This window comes from Canis lupus, chromosome 11 (assembly GCF_011100685.1).
Source record: "Canis lupus familiaris isolate Mischka breed German Shepherd chromosome 11, alternate assembly UU_Cfam_GSD_1.0, whole genome shotgun sequence".
NCBI classification, from domain to species: domain Eukaryota; kingdom Metazoa; phylum Chordata; class Mammalia; order Carnivora; family Canidae; genus Canis; species Canis lupus.
This window is the reverse complement of record NC_049232.1, coordinates 68,648,356-68,669,468: the sequence shown is the minus strand read 5'-3', so window position 1 is coordinate 68,669,468 and position 21,113 is coordinate 68,648,356. Positions and strand designations below refer to the sequence as shown.

At 51.1% G+C, this 21,113-nt stretch overlaps 1 protein-coding gene across 6 annotated transcripts in view; it reads right to left on the bottom strand.

Annotated features, from left to right (window-relative positions):
* The window catches only part of ZNF618 (zinc finger protein 618), a 178,131-nt gene that overhangs the window by 70,291 nt on the left and 86,727 nt on the right, over nucleotides 1-21,113 (bottom strand). For all 6 annotated transcript variants that reach the window (XM_038553193.1, XM_038553192.1, XM_038553196.1 and 3 more), the window contains one exon: nucleotides 6,028-6,071. In XM_038553193.1, coding sequence (XP_038409121.1) covers nucleotides 6,028-6,071 — 44 coding nt within the window. Of the gene's footprint in view, nucleotides 1-6,027; nucleotides 6,072-21,113 lie in introns of those variants that run through there.

The following is a 21,113-nucleotide window of genomic DNA, read 5'->3' as shown; positions in this document are numbered from 1 at the left end:
CCCTGGGCACAGGTTCCCTGGGGACCCCAGGCACCTGCCCCCACCCCCCGTGCCTGAGAGCCACAGTGCCATTCGGCAAAAATGATTCAACGGTTCTGATGTGCATTAGTTTGCATTTCTGTGGCTGTCTCCGGATGGGCCTGAATTTTCAAGAATCTGCCCTATCCGCGGAGTCTAGGTTTAACAGCAACTGATCAAGCAGAGAAGAAATCTGCCCCCCAAAAAAAAAGAAAGAAAGAAAGAAAGAGAGAAAGCACTGGCCCCCGGGGAATAAGTATATGAACCCCAGAATCGGCCTGCGATTTATGATTTTTGTGGTCCAACTTCACCTAAAGTTTGCTAAGTTGAGAATACACATTTTTGGAAAATCAAATCTGAGCTCCAATAACAGCCACACAAGCCTAGAGTCAAGATAAAGATGCATCCTGGCTAAAATACACCCCGAGTTCTTAAATAATTCATTCTGCTAACACCACACTGGTCACTGACTGCCATCGAGCCTACTGCGACTGCGAGCTTTTGTGCAAGTGAAATTAATCTGTTGAGGGCTACTTTATTTTTACGGCTGAAAAGCAAAATGCTAAACAAGAAGATATTCTTTAAAAAAATAATAATTATGCAGCAGCTGCACACACACACACGTGGTGATCAGATGAAGTAATGGTCCATCCGTGAAAAATCTTGGCTTGAAGGGCAAGACTGGCTAGGCTCCAAGCTCTTTCACTACGCGTGTGACCTCGGACAAGCCCAGTCGTCCAATTCCCTCTGGGGATGGGGGTGGCATCACAACCTCAGAGGACCACTGGAGGACCAAGGGAGATCTGTGCGTGATCCTGCATGACACAGTAACGGGATCAAGGTCAGCCCTCCACACCCACCCTCATCCCTGACTCCAGTCTTCTCTCCAGAGTCCAGACTCAACAAGAAATCAATTGCCATCCCACTGCTCTCTCCTCCTAGGAAGGGAATCTGGTATGGTGTTGATAAAAATAAGCATTTATGGAACACCTACTACAGGCCAGGCGCTGTGCTAAGCATATGCATGTTACCATTATTATTACACTTATTACTATTATTACACTCGATCCTATATAATTCCCATTTTACAGATGAAGACACTGAGGTCAGGCAAGTAGCCCAAGGTCACACAAGCAGGCAGCGGGTAGCCCCAGGATCCGAACCCAGGCAGTCTGGGCTCCTCTGAGCTAATAAGCTGCTTGGCCAGAGAGAAGGCAAGTAGAAACCCGGCAGACCGGCCACGGAGAAGCGAGCATTTTTGGATGGAGAAGTGACACAACACTTTGCTGAGCTGGGTTCCTCAGACCTGAAAAGATACAGCCTTTTGGAAACTCACTTCCAAGCCAGGCTTCTAAGGTCCTGCCGGTCCTGAAGCCTTAGCAACACCTCTTTAATCTTAACCCCTTGCAGTTTATTCACCTCCTGGTAGCAAGTATTTTCCTTTTGAAACCAAATCGTATCATGCCAGCCCTCCGCTCAAACACCCAGTGGGTCCCCATATCTCGTGCAGGGTAAAGCCCAAAGTGTGGACGATAGCCTCCCTGCCAATCAGCCTCCTTGCTGTGGCTCCAAAACAATGTACACACTCCTGCCCCAGGGCCTTTGCACCCGTTGTTCTCTCTGTCTGGATGTGTTTCTCCCAAATGAATGCTTGGCCCAGTCCCTCATTTCCTTCAGATCCATGTTCAGATGTCACCTTCTGGTGATGCACCACTCCTTCTGGCCCTCCCAACCCCCACCCTGCTTCCCCCCATCCACCTCCCAGCACTGTTTTACCTTACGACATACCATACATTTTACATATTGATTACGTCTCCTCCACTTTCACTAGAATATGAGCTCCACGAGATTTCTGTTTTGTTCACTGCTGTATTTCCAGCACCCAGCTCAGATCCTGGCACTCAGTAGGCGCTAAGTATTTGTAGAATGAATGAATGAGATTTGGTCTTATCACCCTCCCACCCCCATCTCGACCCACCAAATCTCTCCTCTGTCTACAAGATCCTGATTGCTTGTTAGGTGACTGTCTACACAGCAAACAAATGAGTCCCTTAACCTCTTCTCCTCCTGGTTAACTTATCTCCAAAATGAGATAGTTACTCCAAATTATCTATAGAGCCCTATCAGCTCTAAAAACCTTCAACCGAAAAAAAATAAAAATAAAAAGGGGCCTAATTCTTCATTACCACAAGCCTGTACCTACATTTACTTGATTATAAAAACTGCACTTCCTTTAGAATTTTCCAGTTAAGGCCCCACAGCCCCCACGCCTCTTAGCATAAGTGAGGTTTGGCAGCCCTTGTGCTACGTGATTTGTAATCTGTACCCCAAGTCAGCACTAACCTCAAGTGCTGGGATCACTGGTCCTGTAAAATTGACCCAGGTTGGGTTACAAGAGAAGTAAACCAAACCACATTCGGTTGTTTCTTAGGATCAGAAACACCACCTCTCCTTGTCCCCCTCAATTTAACACTAATTCCTTAGCAGTCCATGCTGTTGGTTTTGGGGGTTAGCCAGAGGCCCTCTGGAGAAGTCACAAAATTAGGCGTTCTGGGCCAAAAAGGCGCTGGGAAGAAGGCGGACCCGAGTGCAACAACCGAGCGCGCTGCGCCATGGCACAGCTGGGAGCTGGCGGTGGAGGCCGGTGTCAGAGGGCTGGGGGTCCTTCAAGGTCATCCCCAGCCGGGGTTGCAGAGCCAATCTCTGACCTCAGGGAGCCCCGGGCCTGTGTTTCTCCATCCAAAACAGGGACTAAATGCATCTAATGCTCGACTGAGTGCCAACACGTCTAAACCCCAACTTGGCCCATCTAACCCAAGGCCAGGGTCAAATTCGCAAGCGGCCTCAGGCCGCGTTAATGCTCTCTTGACGTGTCATGTGTAATTCACTCCTCAGACGGAATGCTGGGTCATGATACAATAAGACCGTCTTGGTTTCTCAAAGACACTCCATTGGCTCTAATGATACCATCAATATAAACTCACTTGTTGAGCTCGCTCGAAATCCCTGCCTTCCTGATAAGTCCCTGGCCGGTGGCACAGCCCCTGGCCCCTAACGGGCTCCTCTAACATCTGTTCACTGACCACTTCATCCTAACAAAGGGAAGGGCACCGTGGCTAAGCGCACACATCAGAGAAGTCAGACCTGGGTAGGCACCCTGGCTCTATCACTTACTTCCAACTGGGCCACCCAAGGCCCCTAAACATCTCTCTGACTCCGCTTTCCCATCTGTACAGTGGGACTAATAAATCCACCTCCTTCATAAGGACTGTTTTATAGACTACATACGTTAATAATAAACTGAGTCACTTAGCTCAGAGCCTGACTGACATACAAGTGCCGACTAAATGGCAGTCGTTATTATTACAAATTTCTTCTTTACGTCTCAAGTCACACACAGCCCTAAGGTTTGGGCTGGCCCTTCCTGGTACATGTTCTGGCACCGTGGTGGTAACATGGGGGGCTCCATCCATCACTGAGTATGTGCAAGCCTAGGCTGGTCAGGCAGGGCAGCAAACAGATGGCACACGTGCCATCCTTCGCCTCCTCCGACCAGGGCAGGCATCTCTAACTCTGATTACAGCCTGCGGCCGGTCAGACTCCATTCAGAACTTCAGGTGGCCACCACCACTAGGGAGGAACCTGCCTACTGTCTTCTGACCCGATGTGGGAGAAATTCATGCATTAGAAAGTAAGAGCAAGGAACACCCCTGTGTGAAAGTCATGAGGAACAGATGGAGGTCTGCCTCTGTCCACTTCCGTAGGCACCCAAGTGTCTGCTGGATGATGCCTTAGCCTCCAATCCATCTGGGCCCATCACCCACAGCACTAGGCCTAACACACAGGTGCTCAATGAGCATGGAGGACGGTGGGAGAGGCTGGCCAGACCCTCCGTCGAGCACAGTGCAGAGTCAAGAGAAGCACCCTGCGCTGGCAGGTTCACAGCCTGACACGGCCACTTATTCACCACATGACCCTGCCCAGGGCCGTCCCTCCCCATGTGTCCCATGAGAGGGAGGGACTGGTCAAATCCCAAGGGCCCTTCCAGTCCTGACATTCCAATCCAGGAAGCACTTCCCAGGCACCCCCAGTCTAGGGACTCCCACTGCCCCACAGACCACAGCCTCATGTGCTGCTCTTAACACAAAACCCCACGACCAGAGGGGCCCAGGACACAGACACAAGGCACCAGGCAGCTGCTGGCCACATGGTCACTGCCAGCATCCACTCGCCCAAGCCTGGCCATCCACCCCGCCATCCCAGCCCATGCTCCCGGCCTCTATATCACCCCCACTTCTCCTCCCATCTCATTCGGGTCTCCGTCCCAGTAACACTGAGCACCTGCTGGAGGTTTCTGCTTATGGACCTGGCACCCTAGGGGGAGAGGTAGCAAATACAAAACAAACATACAGTAAGTCAAGAGCATGAATAGCCTACGAGGGACACGGGCCACAGGCCCTGAGGCGCAGGAAAGGCATGAAGGAAGATCAGAGAAAGAACATTCCAGGCGAAGGCAACAGCAGCTGCAAAGGCTCTCAGGCGACAGTCCATTGAGGCCAAGGGCTGGCAAACCACGGGTGGCGGATGCCTGCCTTCCCTTCGGTGCTTTCACGGGTGCTGACAGAGCACAGAGGTTACCAGAGACCCCTGCCCTTCAACCTGCAAAACACTTATTATCTGGCCCTTTATGGGTAAAGCTGGTTGACCCCTGGTTTCGAGTGTTAGACGCACGGAGAGGTGGTCGGGGCAGCTAAGACAGACTGTGCAACGAGGATACGGAGACTGGGGCAAAGGGGCGCCCAGGCTGTGCTGGGAACTCTGGGTCATAACGACCCCCAGCCTGGCACCTTTGCCTCAAGTCTGTCCCCCTCTAATCTGCCCTGCAAATAGCTGCCCGGGGGACCTTCCCAAAACACAGAGCTAAACATGTTACTCTTTCTCTCGAAGAGTGATGGCTCCCCGTGGTTTCCCAAAGCATGTCTTGAAGAACACTCGCCCTGTGGCTGAACTTCCACAAAAGGGTTCCACGGTTAAGCAAGTTTGAGAAACAGAGCATTCTCCTCTCAGATGTCCTCAAACCCCACGTCAGCACCTGAAAAGACTAAGAAGTCCCTCAGCAAAGGGATCTGTTGACTTTGCTTCACCTACTGTCCTTCAAACTGACCTGGCCACAAATCCCCTTTTTTCCACAAAAATTTCTCAACATTGTAAAGAACTAGTGTTGGTGGGCTGAAGGGCAAATTCCTCTGCCTGGCATTTGTGCTCTGACCCCAAACTCCAGGAGGTGATCCTAGAGCTCGTTCCAGATCCTGTGTGTGCGTGTGCAGCCTGGAGAGCCACCTCTGGTCTGTCCCTTGCTGTCCTCCTGCCTCCAGTGCCCCCAGTAAAGGTCATCTGGCCGCTCGGGCTCTGCCCTCCCCGAGGGAACACTGGGAGCAGCGCTCACGGTTACCAAGCGCCGGCCTGTGCCACTGGTGGCAGACGTCCACCGCGGGGCCCGTCCATGGTCCCTTCTTGCCTTCTTTGGTAACCCCAGCCCAGCTCTCCTCTGGGGGCCTCCCCTCAGCTCCGGCCAGCTCCCAGGGCTGTCGGCCTCAGCAGAGTATCCCCTCCCCTTGCTGCGGGGTGGCTGGTTCAGGGAGGGGAGTGCGGGGCGCAGGCCGGGCCATCGGGTGCCAGGCCAGGATGGGAGGTCCCCACATCACAGCTGGGACAGGATTCAAGCCCGGGCCTTCCGCCCACTCCTGCACTTCACCTCTAACTTCCTCCCGACCTGAGCACCCAAAGGCCTGTTCAGGTCCATTCACAGGTGCTTGGGGAGGTCTCAGGACGGCTGGAGGGTGCTGCCCATAACCACACATTCGCCAGGGAAGTGCAGATACATCTCGGCCCAGGAGGCTGGCCTGGGCCACCCATCCCCTTTCAGAGAGGTGGCTGCTGGTTGTGAAATGGAGGGGTGTGTGGGGGGGTGTCCAACAGGAGGGAGGGGTGGAGGGGAAGGGAATGTACCTGCTGGCCGTGCTTTTCCTTCCGGGGGTACTGGCTCCGTCAGCCTGCAAAAGAAATCCAAAACACCTACATGAGCCAAGGGGGGCAAGCCCAGATTCCACCCACTGCCCCCCCAGACAAGCTCCCCCTCAACACCGGCCTTCACACGGAGGGGAGGGCTGGCACAATCTGGAGCTCCATTCCTCCAGGCTGTGAAAACCTGCCCCCAGTGGTAAGAGGGAGGCAGGACACCCCCACTCCCTCGCCCCCCACCCCCCCCACCCCTGGAATTTGCTTGGCCCTTTAAATCCAGCTGAGCACCCATTGCCAACACAAACCCAGCAACCACAGGGCCCTGGGGACTCAGTGAAAAGTAAGTAACCAGCTAAATCTGAGATTGAATTGCACCATTTTTATTTTCATCTGGGATTTCCAATAAAACAGTAGCCGCAGATTTATTCCTACCAACCCGAGGGGGAAAATCCTATTATGTTAAAATATTCTGTCCCCCAACCCTACTGGCAGGGAGAGACAAGAGAGTGCTGGTTCTTAATCTCTTTCATTTGGGGTCGGGTGGGGGAATGGGGAGATAAGGCTGACCACATGAAAATTTCAGAAATCATAAAATTCCGGTTCAGATACAGAAACCGATGGCCCCAGGCCAGGAGGGAGCTGCCTAAAGTGTCAGGAGGAGAGAATGACAAACACCTGGGGTGCTGGACCCCCTAGGCCAGTGCTGGGGGGACCTCTGTGCAGAGGCTGAAGGAGGCTGCAGACATGGAAGGAAAGCACGGGTTGCACATGTATCCCCTGGCTTTGTCAAAACATTTATAATAACAGTAATCACAGAATCATGCAGGTTCCAAACTCTGGCACACGCCTGTTTCTGAATTCAGAATCCTTCCAAGTGTAGAAAGGTAATGCAATGTATGTGTTCCGTATTTCGAAACAACCCTGGCAAGGGTCCGGGTAGCCCTCCACCCCCTGGATGCAAGCACAGTGATGTTTCCACAGTGAAACCCACGCAGTCAGCCCTGTGGAGGGTAAATGAAGAGAGAACTTGTCTCCTCCGCCTTCAGGTCAAGTCCTGCCACCTCACCAGTTACCAAAAAAAATCTTTTTGTTTTCAAGTTCTTTGAATTTCAGGATTCAAAGACCTAAAATAAAAACAGCAGCAGCTACCTTTTGATGGGTGTTACAAACTGGCAAAATCAGATGGCGGACGTCGATTCAATCAATATAGAAAAATTACAAGGATTTGACCCAAAGGCGGCCAGATATCAGCGTGTCAACACAGCACCCAGTCCCACGTGACCAGAGTCAGTTGGAGCTGCCACACCCAGTTCTCCACAGTCCCCACCACTCCCTCTTGCCTTATACCAAGCCCTCCAGCCCGGCCCCCAGGGGTACCCAGGACCGTTCCCCCAGCTAACTTCCCCCAAGGGGGGGCAGTGCACCCACATCTAATGCTTCTTATTCAATCCTCCCAATGGGTCCCCCAACAAACATACACAGTAGCCCCATTTTCACAAGTGCAGCCAATGAGACTCAGAGAATTTAAGTCGTTCGTCCGACATCCCACAAGCTACAAGCCCAGGTCTGGATCACTCCAGTGTCCACCTTCCTCAGCTCTGGAATATTCTCTCCCACCAATATTCAGAAGAGCCATCGGGAAATGAGGTAAACCCACACGGCCCCCACTGCCCACACGAGGAAAATGCAAAGATGAAGGACAAATAGGGAGGTAGAAATGTGAGGCCTGGGAGGGAAAAATTAATGGGATGCTGGTGTATTATTTCAGTGGCAGAAACAAGAAAGTGGAAAATGGTTTGCATATCATTTCACTGGGAGCAAAGGAACAGGCTCAGTTACAGCCTCCTTCCGACATCCTGCATTCCTCAAAACTTCTATGGAAAGTGAATGGGAAGAAGTTTTAATCTTCGTATCGAAAGAGGCAGAAGAGGTAAGGGGTGGAAACTCTGCCCCAGAGAGCTTTAAAAAATCATTAAAATCCCCAATGATCTCTTGTCAGAACAGACTCAACTCTTGGCACGTATTTCTAGCATTTCACACATATTTTCGCGCTGTCTTGTTTTTTGGTCCTTTTCCTTCCCAGTCTCACCCAGAGCCAACCACACGTGGACAGTGAACATGTGGCTGGGGGGGAGAAGAGATTCTCTGTCTCCAGTATACCTCATCATCTCCACCTACGTTTTCCCTCTTGTTATGTTTGTGATAACATACACACCACGGGCAACACTCAAGTTTTGTTTTCCACCAATTTTTATAAAACAAAGACAAAATGCTAAAAATGTTCCAACAGTGGTTCAAACAAATCCTTGCACAGAAACTAAGGCAGAGCAACAGGAGAAATGGAGCCATGGGCAGGAGGAGTGCCACCTGGGCAGGTGTGACGGGGACATTTACTGGCGGATGAGGGTGCCAACGCGGGTGGGCGTGTCCACAGACAACACACCAAGCAGAGACGTCCGAGATGGCATGTGTCACTATCACAGGTCCCATTGATGATGGCACTTGGGCCTGGCCGAGTCCAGACCTACCGTAACGAAAGGGCACAGGCTTCCAGGCCCTCCCAGCCCCGGCGGGAGCTCGCAGGTGCCGAGGACACTGACCCTCGGTGTGGGGATCCGTGAGATGTTGGGCCAGCTCTGTCCTCGCAACGCCCTACTGCTTGAATTAAGCTGAACCTCTGACACGGCCTATTTTCCAAATGGTCTAATACCAGCAATTTCCTATGATTCAACCTAAACCACAAGCTCACCTTTACCGGGTGTAATCTGGCCTGATTCTCGATCTGAACTGAAGTTCACAGGGTAGCGTCAGATAGATGGTCCTGCACCTGGACCCCTGGCCCTGCCGTTTCCTAGCTATGGGATCCTGGACAAACCACCCACGCTCTCAAGGCCTCGGCTTTCACATGTGCAAAATGGCAATGTGCCAACCCCAGGACCTATCTCCCGGGACCGGCGAGGTAACACAGGTACGGGTACCTAGCACGGGCTAAGTACCGAGTGCACAGCAGATGAGCGAGAGGCAGGGCCGACCTGCATCGGCCCTAGGCGTGTCCCCAGCCTGTCTCGGGGTAAGATCTGAATCCTGTGCTGCAGGTCGGCATCTCATGTGTCCACCAGACCCCACAGCTCTGAGGCTTCTTCCAAAGGGCCGGTCAAAACGACATCACATGCGGTGACACAGCTAAAGCACTAAGTGCAGGCCAGGTGTGCGGAGGAACCCTTCAGCAATGGAAACTCTACTCTGGCTGCCACTGGACCGCGTGCTCCTAGAGGTGCCGCTTCGGTCTGGCTCTGTCCGGGTCTCACCCTGGGCAGGCTGCTTCCTTTCCCTGGGCCTCAGGTTCTCACTGCTGAAAACAGGACAGGAGGCACGAGAGAGTTAAATCAGGTCATCTCTTGCTGCCCTTCATCTCTGTGACTCTCTATGGAGCTGACCTAACCTTAACCACCACCCCCCGCCCCCTCCCCCCGCCCCCCACCCCTGTGCAAGTGAACCAGGGCGGACACAGTGGGCCCAGGACAGACCCTCCTCCTCAGGCCCAGGAGGCTGGGGGAGGGGTAACAGGCCTGCACCGCCCCACCCCCACCCCCACCCCTCAGTAAGCGCACCTGCCCCCACACCCCTTCACCAGCCCTATGCATTCCTTATACACGGTTCTCCTTAGGACCCAGGCAAAGCTATGTTTGGTTTCCTTCGACCCTCCTCTTCCCTCCCAAATGAATGTTAAGTTGTTCTTTTCCATTCTCTTATTAAGGATTTTCTTGGAAAGAAAATATTATTCCAAACCCAGAAATTTTATTTCTGAAATTGTGCAAATGTAAGTTGTAGGACATTAGCTGCATTTCACATTTTGTGCAAATGGCAGAAACAGGCAATTCGTGTGCTACGGGATGGGGGCTGGCCAACGATTTCGATAAAATAAACCCTTTTTTAATTTAAATGCTAATGCACTGAATTAAAATTTAATAACTGAGGAAATTGAAAAGCCGAGCAGGAATATTGGAAATAAATCCAAGCAGAAACAGCTGAAATTAAAAATTCTAGAGAGTAGGAGGATAGCAGCTAAGCTGTCTTATATGATTACATTTTTTTTTTCAGAATGAAGCAAAAAAAAAAAAAAAAATCCTATCTCTCGCTGGCTCTAGGGCAGTAAATCCACAGTGCTGTGATTTATTGCTCAATTTTCCTGAGGGAAAAAGGCTTTCTTTCATGCTGAAATATTTCATAAATTTCAAGCCAGCATAAATTCTTAATTTAAAAGTTATGGAGGTCACATTTAGTGCACTGGTACGGTTCCAAAATCTTAAAGGAATAGCAGCGACCAAAAAGAAAAAAAAAAAAAAAAAAAAAAAAAGGAAAAAAGGAAAAAAAGGAGGGGTAGAATTTGCTCCTTTTTTTTTTTTTCCTTTTTTCATTTTGGTTTTAATTCACGAGTTAAAATTTCATTATTAAAGATTCCTCCTGGATGGATGGAACCCAAGCACATGGGGGAACTGGTATGTGTTTGGAAATCTGCCGCAAAAGATGAAGAGATAAAGATTTAATTTAATTATAAAAGGGCTTTTTTTTTTTTTTTTTTTTAAGCCACTTGAGGAATTTCTGGTAAAAATTTCCTCCCTTCACTGCCCGGGAAGGGGTGAGGGTGGGGGCGGGTGGCCAACGTAATTGCTTCTCTCAGATCTCCAATCTTTTGTGCACACTGATATATTCATTTGTTATACAGCTGTTCAGCGGCGGAAAGAATGCTGGGGCGCCCATAATTCTAAGCAAATCAATCAAAAATTAATGATTTGTCATGCTTGCACAATGGAGGAAAACAGCTCCTTGGGTCCTGGCTGCCTGATCTCGAAGAATGAAATGCCTTTCTGCGATAAGAGAACCGAGCCGGAGGCTGAGCGGGGCTGAGGTGCCCCTGCGAGGTGGGTGCTCATGGCGCCCGAGCCCTGAGCGGATGGGGGAGCGCCGCCATCTTGGCCACGGCGTCTCCCCAACATGGTGCCTCGGCCCGGCAAGCCCAGGGCCGACCTGGCGCAGCACATTTCCGTGGTGGAACGACGAGGATCTGGCCTTCTCCCTCCCCCACTGCAATGCAAAACTTGCTTCCTCTTGGGAAACATCAAGGACTGCCCCATCTCCCCCACCAGGTTTGACGCGTCCTCATTCACCGTTCCCCCAACACTCCTAACCCGCCACCGCCCGCACTTTTCACCCGCTCTACGGGATGGGGACCACAGTTCCTGGAGCGCCCGTGTACCCCCAGACCGTGCACTCTTCCTGGATGAAGACCACATCCCACCCATGGCCATGGCTCCAGGACCCGGCTTGGGGCCTGGTATGCGGCAAATATTCAGCAAATAGGGTTGAATCCATTAATTATTATTTCTCGGCAAACACGGATAACGAAGTTGCTTAGATGAATAATGAACTGCACTGGCGACTAGGATGAAATATAACAAGTGATCTTAAATAATCGATCGCTCCTTTTATTCATTCAACGGATTATTCCTTGAAAGTCTACTGTGCTCAGCTTTGGGTAGACAACCTCAAACCCACTGGTGTACAATTCCAAATGCCCAAAGTTCACTGCTTCTTGGCTTCTCTCCACCCTTGGAAGGGAAGAGTGAATGTGAACCCAGGAGAGAAGTTCTCTGCGTGCTCAAATGCCTTTAAGTCACGTGAATGCTATATGCACAAGTATCCAGTGCAGGTGACTCCAAAATACGCCTGTGTACGTCATACGTATGTATGTTAGAATACAGAAACACTGTTCGTTATTACTAACAGGTACAACTGACCCTGTAGGAAGCTGCTCAGCCTCAACACCGAGGGAGGCCAAGTGCACTTGACCTGGAGGCCTACCAGAGGCACTGCATCTGTCGGACGCACCTGCCAGAGTCCCAAACCCTACCCAGATGATCACCCCATCTCCTACTACACTGAGGCCTGGTGGAGAAGTGGGTCCAAACAACTCAAGACTCATTTATACAACTCTTTCCTTTCCAATAGCCAATGGATCCCCAAAATTTAACTTGAACTTTCTGTCTCGCTGAGGCACAAGGCTCAAATCAGGAAGTCAGTCACTCATCCAGAAAGTACTTAGTGGCATCTTCCGTACCCCAGACGTTATTCTAGGCAACGGGATATATTCCTGCCCTCATGGCGATTACATTCAAGTTGGGAGAGACAGTAGTGTTAGGTGTAATAAATTAGTAAAATTTCTCTTATGCTAGGAAGTAATCATTTCTGTGAGGGGAAAACAGAGAAGGGGAAGGGTAACCAGAGTGCCGGGACAAGGAGTCAGGTGATCAGAGCAGGTGTCTCTAGGCAAACAATGGAAGGCAAGGTATCTGGGGAAAAGGGAATGACCAGTAAAGACCCAAGGGCAGGAGTGTGCCCCATATGCTCTGCGAACAGCAAGGATTTTATGAGTGAGGAAGAGAGGGGAGAGGTAAGGGACGCTGGCCCATGCAGGGCCCTGGAAGCCACGGAAGGCCTATGGTTGGCTTTTACCCTGGAAAGCCACTGGAAGGTTTTGGCAAAGTGACATGATTTGACTTCCATTTTAAAAAGATCCTTCTGGCTGCTGTATTGAGAAAGGACCAGGGGGAGGGGGCAGGCAAGGGTGGAAGTAGGCAGGAGGTGAGTTAGGAGGTCACTGCCACAGCCCAGGTCAAAGATAAAGGTAGTTGGGATCAGGAGAGTGGCAGCAAGGGGGTGAGGAGGTGGGTTCTGAATATACTGGAAGGAAGGACCAACAGGACCCTCCTGATAAACTGAATCTGGGCTGTGACGGGAAGAGTCAGGGAAGATTCCAAAAATCTTGGGCCTCCACACCAAGAAAAAAGGACTTGTACCTCTCTGGTACATGAGAAAATGAATCACTGGCACAGCATCTTATAAGGATCAGCACCCCACATCAAATCCTCTCAATAACCTGCAAAGGGGACACTGCACAGCTTTAACTATCCCCCTCTGACCAAGAATGAGCCAGCCACCCAGAGGGGCCAAGTGACTTGCCCAACGTCACACAGCAGGTCAGTGGCTTGGCCAGGGCTCACACATCTTCTCACCCAACTCCATGGCCATTTCCTCTACACATGTGGCCCTTCGGGTCTAAAAGCAACAAGTCAAACTGGGCCCCAAACAGCGTAGGTGAACTTTTGCCTATCAGGTCCCAACTCAAGCACAGGCCGCCCCTGCTTTTATTCACTGGGTGTGTTCTCAAAAAACACCTATTAAGGGCGACCCTTCCAACACTAAGCAATATCATTGCACGTTACAAGGACGACCCCATTCCCAGGAAACTATATTATAAATTCCCTAATTAGACCTTGCTTCTTATTCTTGGATCACCTTTGGCGATATGTTTCTAGCATGTGGTGCCTGGTTTTTTATTCTGTATTTGTTTTCCACCCAAATGTCGGGGACTCAAAGCTCAGGGGTCCAAGCGGCAGGGGTGGCAGGCGGAGAAGACTCTGAGCTAAAAGAAGTGGGTATTTCAATGGGTATTTGTGTCATGCACTGTAGATGTGAAATTCTGAGAGGCCATGGGGGACCGATGCTGAATCAGACCCTGCTCCTTGTCATTCACCCAAATACAACCTATTAAGTACCTACTGTGTGCTGGACACCAGAGTTGTCACTGAGGACACAACAGCTGCAAGAACGGTGGCAGAGACGGGCAGTGATTACTTAATCGTTCCATGCTATCAATTTATAATTACCAACCGAGATATGGCTCTCAAGAGGAAGGCCTAGACGCCACAAGCATCTCTGACAACAGGATCCAGGGAGACGGCGGGGTCAGGGAGAGCTTCCCCGAGGGAGGGATGCTAGATGCTAGAACAGGAGCTCCTGCTCAATGAGGGAAATGTTCGGTCTAGATGCAAATGAAGCTGACACCAGCTGAGTGCCAGGGAGCACCGAGAAGGGCACCATCCTGCCCAGCAGGGAAGCCTGGGTCCCTGAAGCCTGCAGGCCGCGGCCTTCTCTGAAGACCTTCATCTTGGGAGGAAGGGACCAGCCCACTGACAGGCCCGGGCTCTGATGAGACCCCAGGCGGGAGCCCGGAGGCCCGGGGAAACTGGCCAAGTTTCCAACTAGAAGGGAAAACAAAGAAGTGGCCAATGTCTTTTGCCTCTTGGCCGCAATGCCCCTCCGCCCCTCCGTCCCTCCCTCAAGCCCTTGCTCTCTGAGGTCAAGTGTCAAGAAACAAATCAGGCTGCCTAGGAATGAATCTGCACGGTTCTTTCAGTCTCACAGGCGTTTCCAGGTGCGGGAAGGACCTCCCCTCTCTGGCAGACGGCCGGACAGTCTGGAACAGGGCTCTAATGCTGATGTCCCCATCAACACCACCACCACCACCACCACTACCACAGTCACGGCTGTCTCTGTCGTGCCATCAACAGCTGGTGCTTATGGGGCACCTGCCACCAGGCACAGGGCTTTGGGCATCACCCCGAGGCTCCATGGGCTGCCCTGAAGGCTCATGCACCTCTAAAGCAACAGCTAGCTGCAGAGTGGAGGCAGGGAGCCCATGGAGGCCACTATCATCTTCCATGGAAGAGATGGCAATGGTCGGGAACAGCAGTGGAGGAGAGAATGCTCTAGAACAAAGGGCTACTGGGAGCACCAAGGATCCCCTAAGATAGCATGTGGGGAGCACCTGGGGCAGAGCCTGTATGCAGCAGTCACTCAATAAATGGCAGGTTTAAAAACACACAAATAATGGCAGCTGTGGAGAAACTCCTGCCTTGGACTGTGTGCAGAGAACCTGGTCTCCTCTGTGCATAGCCCCGGGCACTAAGAGGAGGCCCAGAAGTGAGAGATGGAGGAGGAGGAAGCCCAGAAGTGAGGGATGGAGGAGGAGGAGATCCAGAAGTAAGGGATAGAAGAGGAGGAAGCCCAGAAGTGAGGGATGGAGGAGGAGGAGACCCAGAAGTGAGGGATGAAGGAGGAGGAGGCCCAGAAGTGAGGGATGGAGGAGGAGGAGGAGACCCAGAAACGAGGGATGAAGGAGGAGGAGGCCCAGAAGTGAGGGATGGAGGAGGAGGAGACCCAGAAGCTAGGGATGGAGGAGGAGGAGGCCCAGAAGTGAGGAATGGAGGAAGAGGAGGTGGCCCAGAAGTGAGAGATGGAGGAGGAGGAAGCCCAGAAGTGAGGAATGGAGGAGGAGGAGGAGGAGGAGGAGGCCCAGGAGTGAGGGATGGAGGAGGAGGAGGACCAGAAGTGAGAAATGGAAGAGGAGGAGGAGACCCAGAAGTGAGGAATGGAGGAGGAGGAAGAGGAGGCCCGGAAGTAAGTGATGGAGGAGGAGGAGGCCCAGAAGTGAGGGATGAAGCTACCTCCCCGTCCAGGGCCTGACTCAGGACCCTGGGCAGGAGGAGGGCAGTGTCCTGACCTTAGGCAGGAGGGGCAGTGGCCTCCCCAAGAGGCTCGTCCTCATGTCAGTGCGCCAGCCACCAGCTGGAGCCCCTGGTCCACGCGTGGATCTGCAGGGTCCCTGGGAACTCCCAGCTGCCTCACGCGTGTAACCTCTATTCACTCAGCTGGGCTGGATCACAGCAGGGTCTGAGGCTGCACCTATAAGGCTGAGGCTGTGCGTGAGGTCAGGTCCAGCAAGGTTATTGGTTCTGGGTTGGTTTTTAATTTTTTATATTAAAATAATTCTAAAAGGAGAGTCACAGAGAATCTATGGGGAGCTCCCTTCCACCTCTCAGCCAACAGAAAGGGCTTCGGGCAGGGGAGAGACCGTCAGAACCGTGTCTGCAGAAGGGCTGCCAGAGGGGGCAACATAAAGGCAGTAAGACGAGGTAGGGGCTGGTGCCAGCATCCGGAGGGGCAGCTGACGCCTGGTCTCTCTCCCTGGGGCCAGCAGGCAAAACCATTAGGCTCCAAGCGGCTGCTGGGCACCTCTGGGGGAGTCAGGGGAGGCACAAGCCCTGTCACTTGCTAGTGGGACCCTGGCCTCTCAGTGACTTGATCGCTCAGGGCCTCGGTTCCTCCCTCCGTAAAAGGGGAGTGATGCGTGGGCCACCTCACGGCTACTGTGAGGACTAAATGAGCTCATTGGCCACATGCTCAGGGCAGGGCCTTCCCGGCCACCTAGTACTGGCTTAGAGTCCAGGAGGAAGGGCCTCCAACAGGGGGGATGCTGGCAACCCTGGGCTCAGGCATGGGGTGTAGGGTCTCACTTAACTTCCTCCAGCACGCTGGGTGGTAGGGACGGTCCCCAGTCCTGCAGACCCGCTTGGGTCCCAGAGGCGGGCCGGGTGCAGGGACCAGCGGGAAAGAGGCTTATCAACCAGGCCTCCACCCCAGATGCTCTGATTCCGGGTTCATGTTCTCAAACCCCAGGCCAGGCGGCCCCTGAGGCCCGGAGGGCTGACCTTGGTGAGGGACGTTCCCATCTCTAGGAGGGGACACACTCCTCTGGGTGCATAAATGCTGCTCTGTTTGTTTTCTTTTCAAAAAAGAAATGCGTCTCAGTTCTTTGCAGTCACACAGTTAATCTCTCAATTTACAAAAGAGCGAGTCACGTGCCTGGATTCCACAAAAATTCTCTCTCCAGGTTTATGATTTTACAGAAAACTCCAGGGAAAACTGCCTGGAGCGAGTTAAAACCAGATCGGCCATAAACCATGTCCTGGTACAGCCTCACCAAGCCAAGACTCAGATTACTCATTAAATATGTGATAAATATTCGCTTCAGATCAGCAGGAAGTGGGGAGGGGGGTTTACAAAAAAAAAAGAAAGAAAGAAAAACTTTTTTGCTTCACGGGAGAAAAAAAAACCTATTATAAATAGAGTTGCAAACTCTAAATTAGTGAACCTAGAATTGGGGGATGGGGTTTTTAAGCCCTCCCCCCCCCCCCCTTAGGTATGTTTAAGTAAGGCAGTAAAGGAAAAAGCTACTCCTCGGATCTCTTCAAGGAGATCAAAGTGGAGGCTTGGGTCTCCTGGGACTTGGCCACCGGGACGCTGGCATGCCCAGTCAGGGAAGGGCAGCCACACCCCCAGGCCAGGAGACCCCTTCCTCCCCTGACTGCTGGCACAGGCGACTTCTGCCCTCTGCCTGCCCACCTGCCCCCTGAGGCCTCTCAGAAACCTTCCGGCTCTGCCATCTGGAGTCAGGCAGCCTGGGTTCAAATTCTGCCAGAAAGTGGCTCTGTGACTGGGCTCAAGAAACATCACCCCTCAGCCTCGGTTTCCCCCGGTGTAAAGGAGAGGAGAAATCCCCAAGAAACACAAAGGCGGGGTGGCTACAAAGGTATCAAGTCTGTAACACCTCAGTAGAGCCGGCAATGCTACATGAGCCACAGACCTGGATGAGGTCATCATGATCACCCTGATGGTGGTCAGTAAAATTAAAACATTTAAGAAACAAAGAAACTCAAACATATTCCAACCCTCCAGCGGGATTTACTTGATCTGGAGCTGGATGGCCAGGGTTCAAGCCCGGACTCCACCACTTAACAGCCATGTGACACTAGGGAAGTCACTTAAGCCACTGAGACTTACCTTCTTCATCTGTCAAATGGGGTTAATGATGGTACACACCGTACAAGGTTACTTAGGGCTGAATCAGTTAACATGTATAAAGCTCTCAAAACAATGCCTCCTACATAGTAAATGCTCTATAAAGAGGTATAATTAAAACGACTTATCATTTATGGAACTTTAGCTATGTAATTACCATTTATTAAAGTTCAGGCAAGTCCTATTTGCCTATGAGCCTCAGTGTCCCTACCTATAAATGGGAGGATTTTGACCAGATGGGCTCTGAGGATCAAGTTCTGAAACGTGCTGATCACGCCATCTCACTGCCCAGACTGTGGACCACTGACCAGCTGGATCTCAGGCCCTGCCCCACAAAGCCTTCCCTGACCATGGGAACAACCTCCCAGAGCACCAAGGGTGTGCCTGAGAACACGTGAAAACATAGCACCCTCTGCAGCTTTGTTCCCAACCAAACTACAAAGTTTCCATGAGGTGGGGAGCTTTTTAGGGATCCTCTGTGGCTCCAGAGCACTCAGAGCTATGCTTGCATACAGAAGGGGCTTACTAAAAGTCAATTGGTTTAACACATAAAGGAACTTACTGCCACTACTTAGAGAACCATGGTGATGAATGGGATCTAGGGAATCATCTAGTCCAAGAATGGCAAACAGGTTATATTTTCAATGCCGAGTCTAATCAGTTATTATGGCCCCCGGGCAATGTGTTGAGAAGGATTCTAGGGGCCACATTAGAGCTCATTCTCTCATTCACAGAGAGAATGCTGTGATTGATTATTAATGTTTGCAGTGAGCATGGTGAAGTTGGGGATGCTGGCATGCTTGCTCCCCCTAAACTACTTCAACATCCTCCCTTTACAGAGAAACCGAGATCTCCTGGCCCCAAAAGCACCCTTGATCTGGTCACCGCATTTCCATTTGCAAAAACATTCCTATATGGAAGAGGAGCTGCGCCCTTTTAAAATTCAGTGTAAAGGGGGGATCCCTGGGTGGTGCAGCGGTTTGGCGCCTGCCTTTGGCTCAGGGCGCAGTCCTGGAGACCCGGGATCAAATCCCACGTCGGGCTCCTGGTGTATGGAGTCTGCTTCTGCCTGTGTCTCTGCCTCTCTCTCTCTCTCTGTGACTATAAAAAATAAAATAAAATAAAATAAAATAAAAATAAAAAATAAAATAAAATAAAATTCAGTGTAAAGGGACACCAAAGACAGAAGACCAAAGACAAAAGAAATCCACATGGAAAAAAAACCTGCATAAAACACTGGATATACTTTGGTTGAGAAACAAGACTAATTACAGAAGGGCAAAGTAGATGCTCTAAGAAAGGCTTTACTCTTTTTAAAGAAAGAAGTCTGGAACACTTGCTCAAAGCAGAAATCTTACAAATTCCTATTGCAAAATAACTCCTGGTCAGCCAACCACAATCTCTATAAATATATCACAAGATCAACAGCCCAGGCAAATAGGGGGAGGGGGAGAATGATTGCATAAATTTTTTAAAAATCAAAATAGTCCCTCTCGTAGTTGGAAAGGAAGTTTGCCCGTTTGCCTACAAAATGAGAGGCCCAGGAAGAAAAGAAAGATTTTCATTCCTCACATCCCAATGGGTGCCTACTGAGAAATCTACACAGCCTAATTATTCTGAAATTATTCTACAATTCTGTTTTCTTTGCAGGAGGGGAAAAAAAAATCTGATACTCTGAATTCGTCAGGGCAGCCATGATCTTACAACAGCTTCCATGGGATTCTGCAGAGTGAGAACAGCCAAATGCTCTAATGGGCCTGATGGGGGACTTTGGAGTGGGGAGAAGTATGCCTCACAGGGTGTGCACCAGAAAAAGAGAAGCCAATCTAGGTATTTAAAATGGAGGCAATTTAACATACAGATTTGAGGACACAGGTGATGAACGGGCTGAGAAGTCAAACGGGGGACAGGAAGCCAACCAAGGACTAGCCTAGAGAGAAAAAAGGAAGAGACAGGGTTACCAGTAGTTGGGGGTGTTCAGCAAAGGCTGCCCAATGGGAGTGGACCCCACAGGCAGCCACACAGAAAACCCTACAAGAGGCAAGAATGGGTGGGGACAAATACCCTGGGCTTGTCCCTTCTTCCACCTTCCAATCTCCCTGCTGGGCATCTTCTGGCTCAACTACCTGAAGGCCAGAGGGCAAGGGCACTTGGGAAATGCAGTTCCTTGTCAGTGAGCACAAGACAGGGGAAAGGCAGGGACGGAGCTCAGGTCAATCCCAGCAGCTGAGCAGCTCCCATCAGGGAGCTCCTGGAGGACACGACCACTAGCTCTCTGTTTGGACTCTAACTTCCGCACGGCCAGGACTCTCTGCCTGGCCAAGTCTACCCAAAGCACTGACCTCCCCTGTACCAGACAACCACCAATGCGTTATTCAAAATGAGGCCAGACTCTCCCTAACTTCATGCACAAACTTCAGTACTTTCTCTGCCACATGGCAGCACTTATTGCCTGGGCCCTGAACTGTGTCTGTCATCTTCCACACTGGCCAGCAGAGTCAAAGGGCTCTTGGCTCAGACCCAAAGGGACCCTGGAAGTCTGAGAAATGGACATCTGGCCACCTAGTCCCAGTCTCCCAACACATGGGATGGTTGGGTGACCTTCCGCTCTATATTTGCTTCCAGCCTTTGCTCAGAATCTACAGTGGACAGTAAATTCACAATGTAAGGACTAGTTGTGCCCAAGCCATCAATAAGAAGACCCAAGCACCCAAGAGACACTCCGGAAGCATCTTCTGACTGGATCTGGAATACTATATTCATGGGGGTCAGGGGTGGAGGCTCGGTGATACCAAAGTCTGATGCCAGCTGGAGGGCTGAGATGGCAATGCTCCTACAGCCCCAGAAGTTTCCACCTTCGGGGGGACCTCTACTCCAGATCCACACTGGAACTTCGTGGTGGTGTTTTCTGCACCATATCAAGAAAGACAAGAGTGTCCCTGTCCCACAAGGTGCAGACTCTACCCTATGAACCTCTTAGTCTTACCTGTGGCTAAAGGCCTGATTTCAAACTACATTCTGCAAAGAAAGGGCTCTTCTCCTTCACTGATGGCTCCATTCCCACCTCCTCCAGCCACAGGACCCATCTTCCTCCCCTGTTTGCTTAAAGCACATATTGCCTGGGCCATTCAAATCGTATTGATCAACCGGCTGGTACACTCAGTCATCTTTTTACAACCTGTCTTCCAGGCTGGAGTATACATCTTCTCTGGGTAGAGGCCATGCCTCTGGATCCCCCAGGGCCCAACACATGGCCCAACACAGAGAAAATATCTACACAGCATCCTTAACGGGGAAGATGGCTCAGGTCCCCCAGGAACCTGAGTCTGGGGTGAGGTACATACAACACATTCTATCAGTGCCCCACATTTGTTTAGTGACCGACAGGGTTTTTACACCCATTACTTCATTTACGTCTTTACAAAGTAGGAGTCCTGATTTCCATTTCAGAGAACAGGGAGTAGAGGTGAAGGGACTTTCCCCAAAGTCAGTAGTTGCTGGCAGGGCTGAGATTCAAACCCATGACTTCTTCC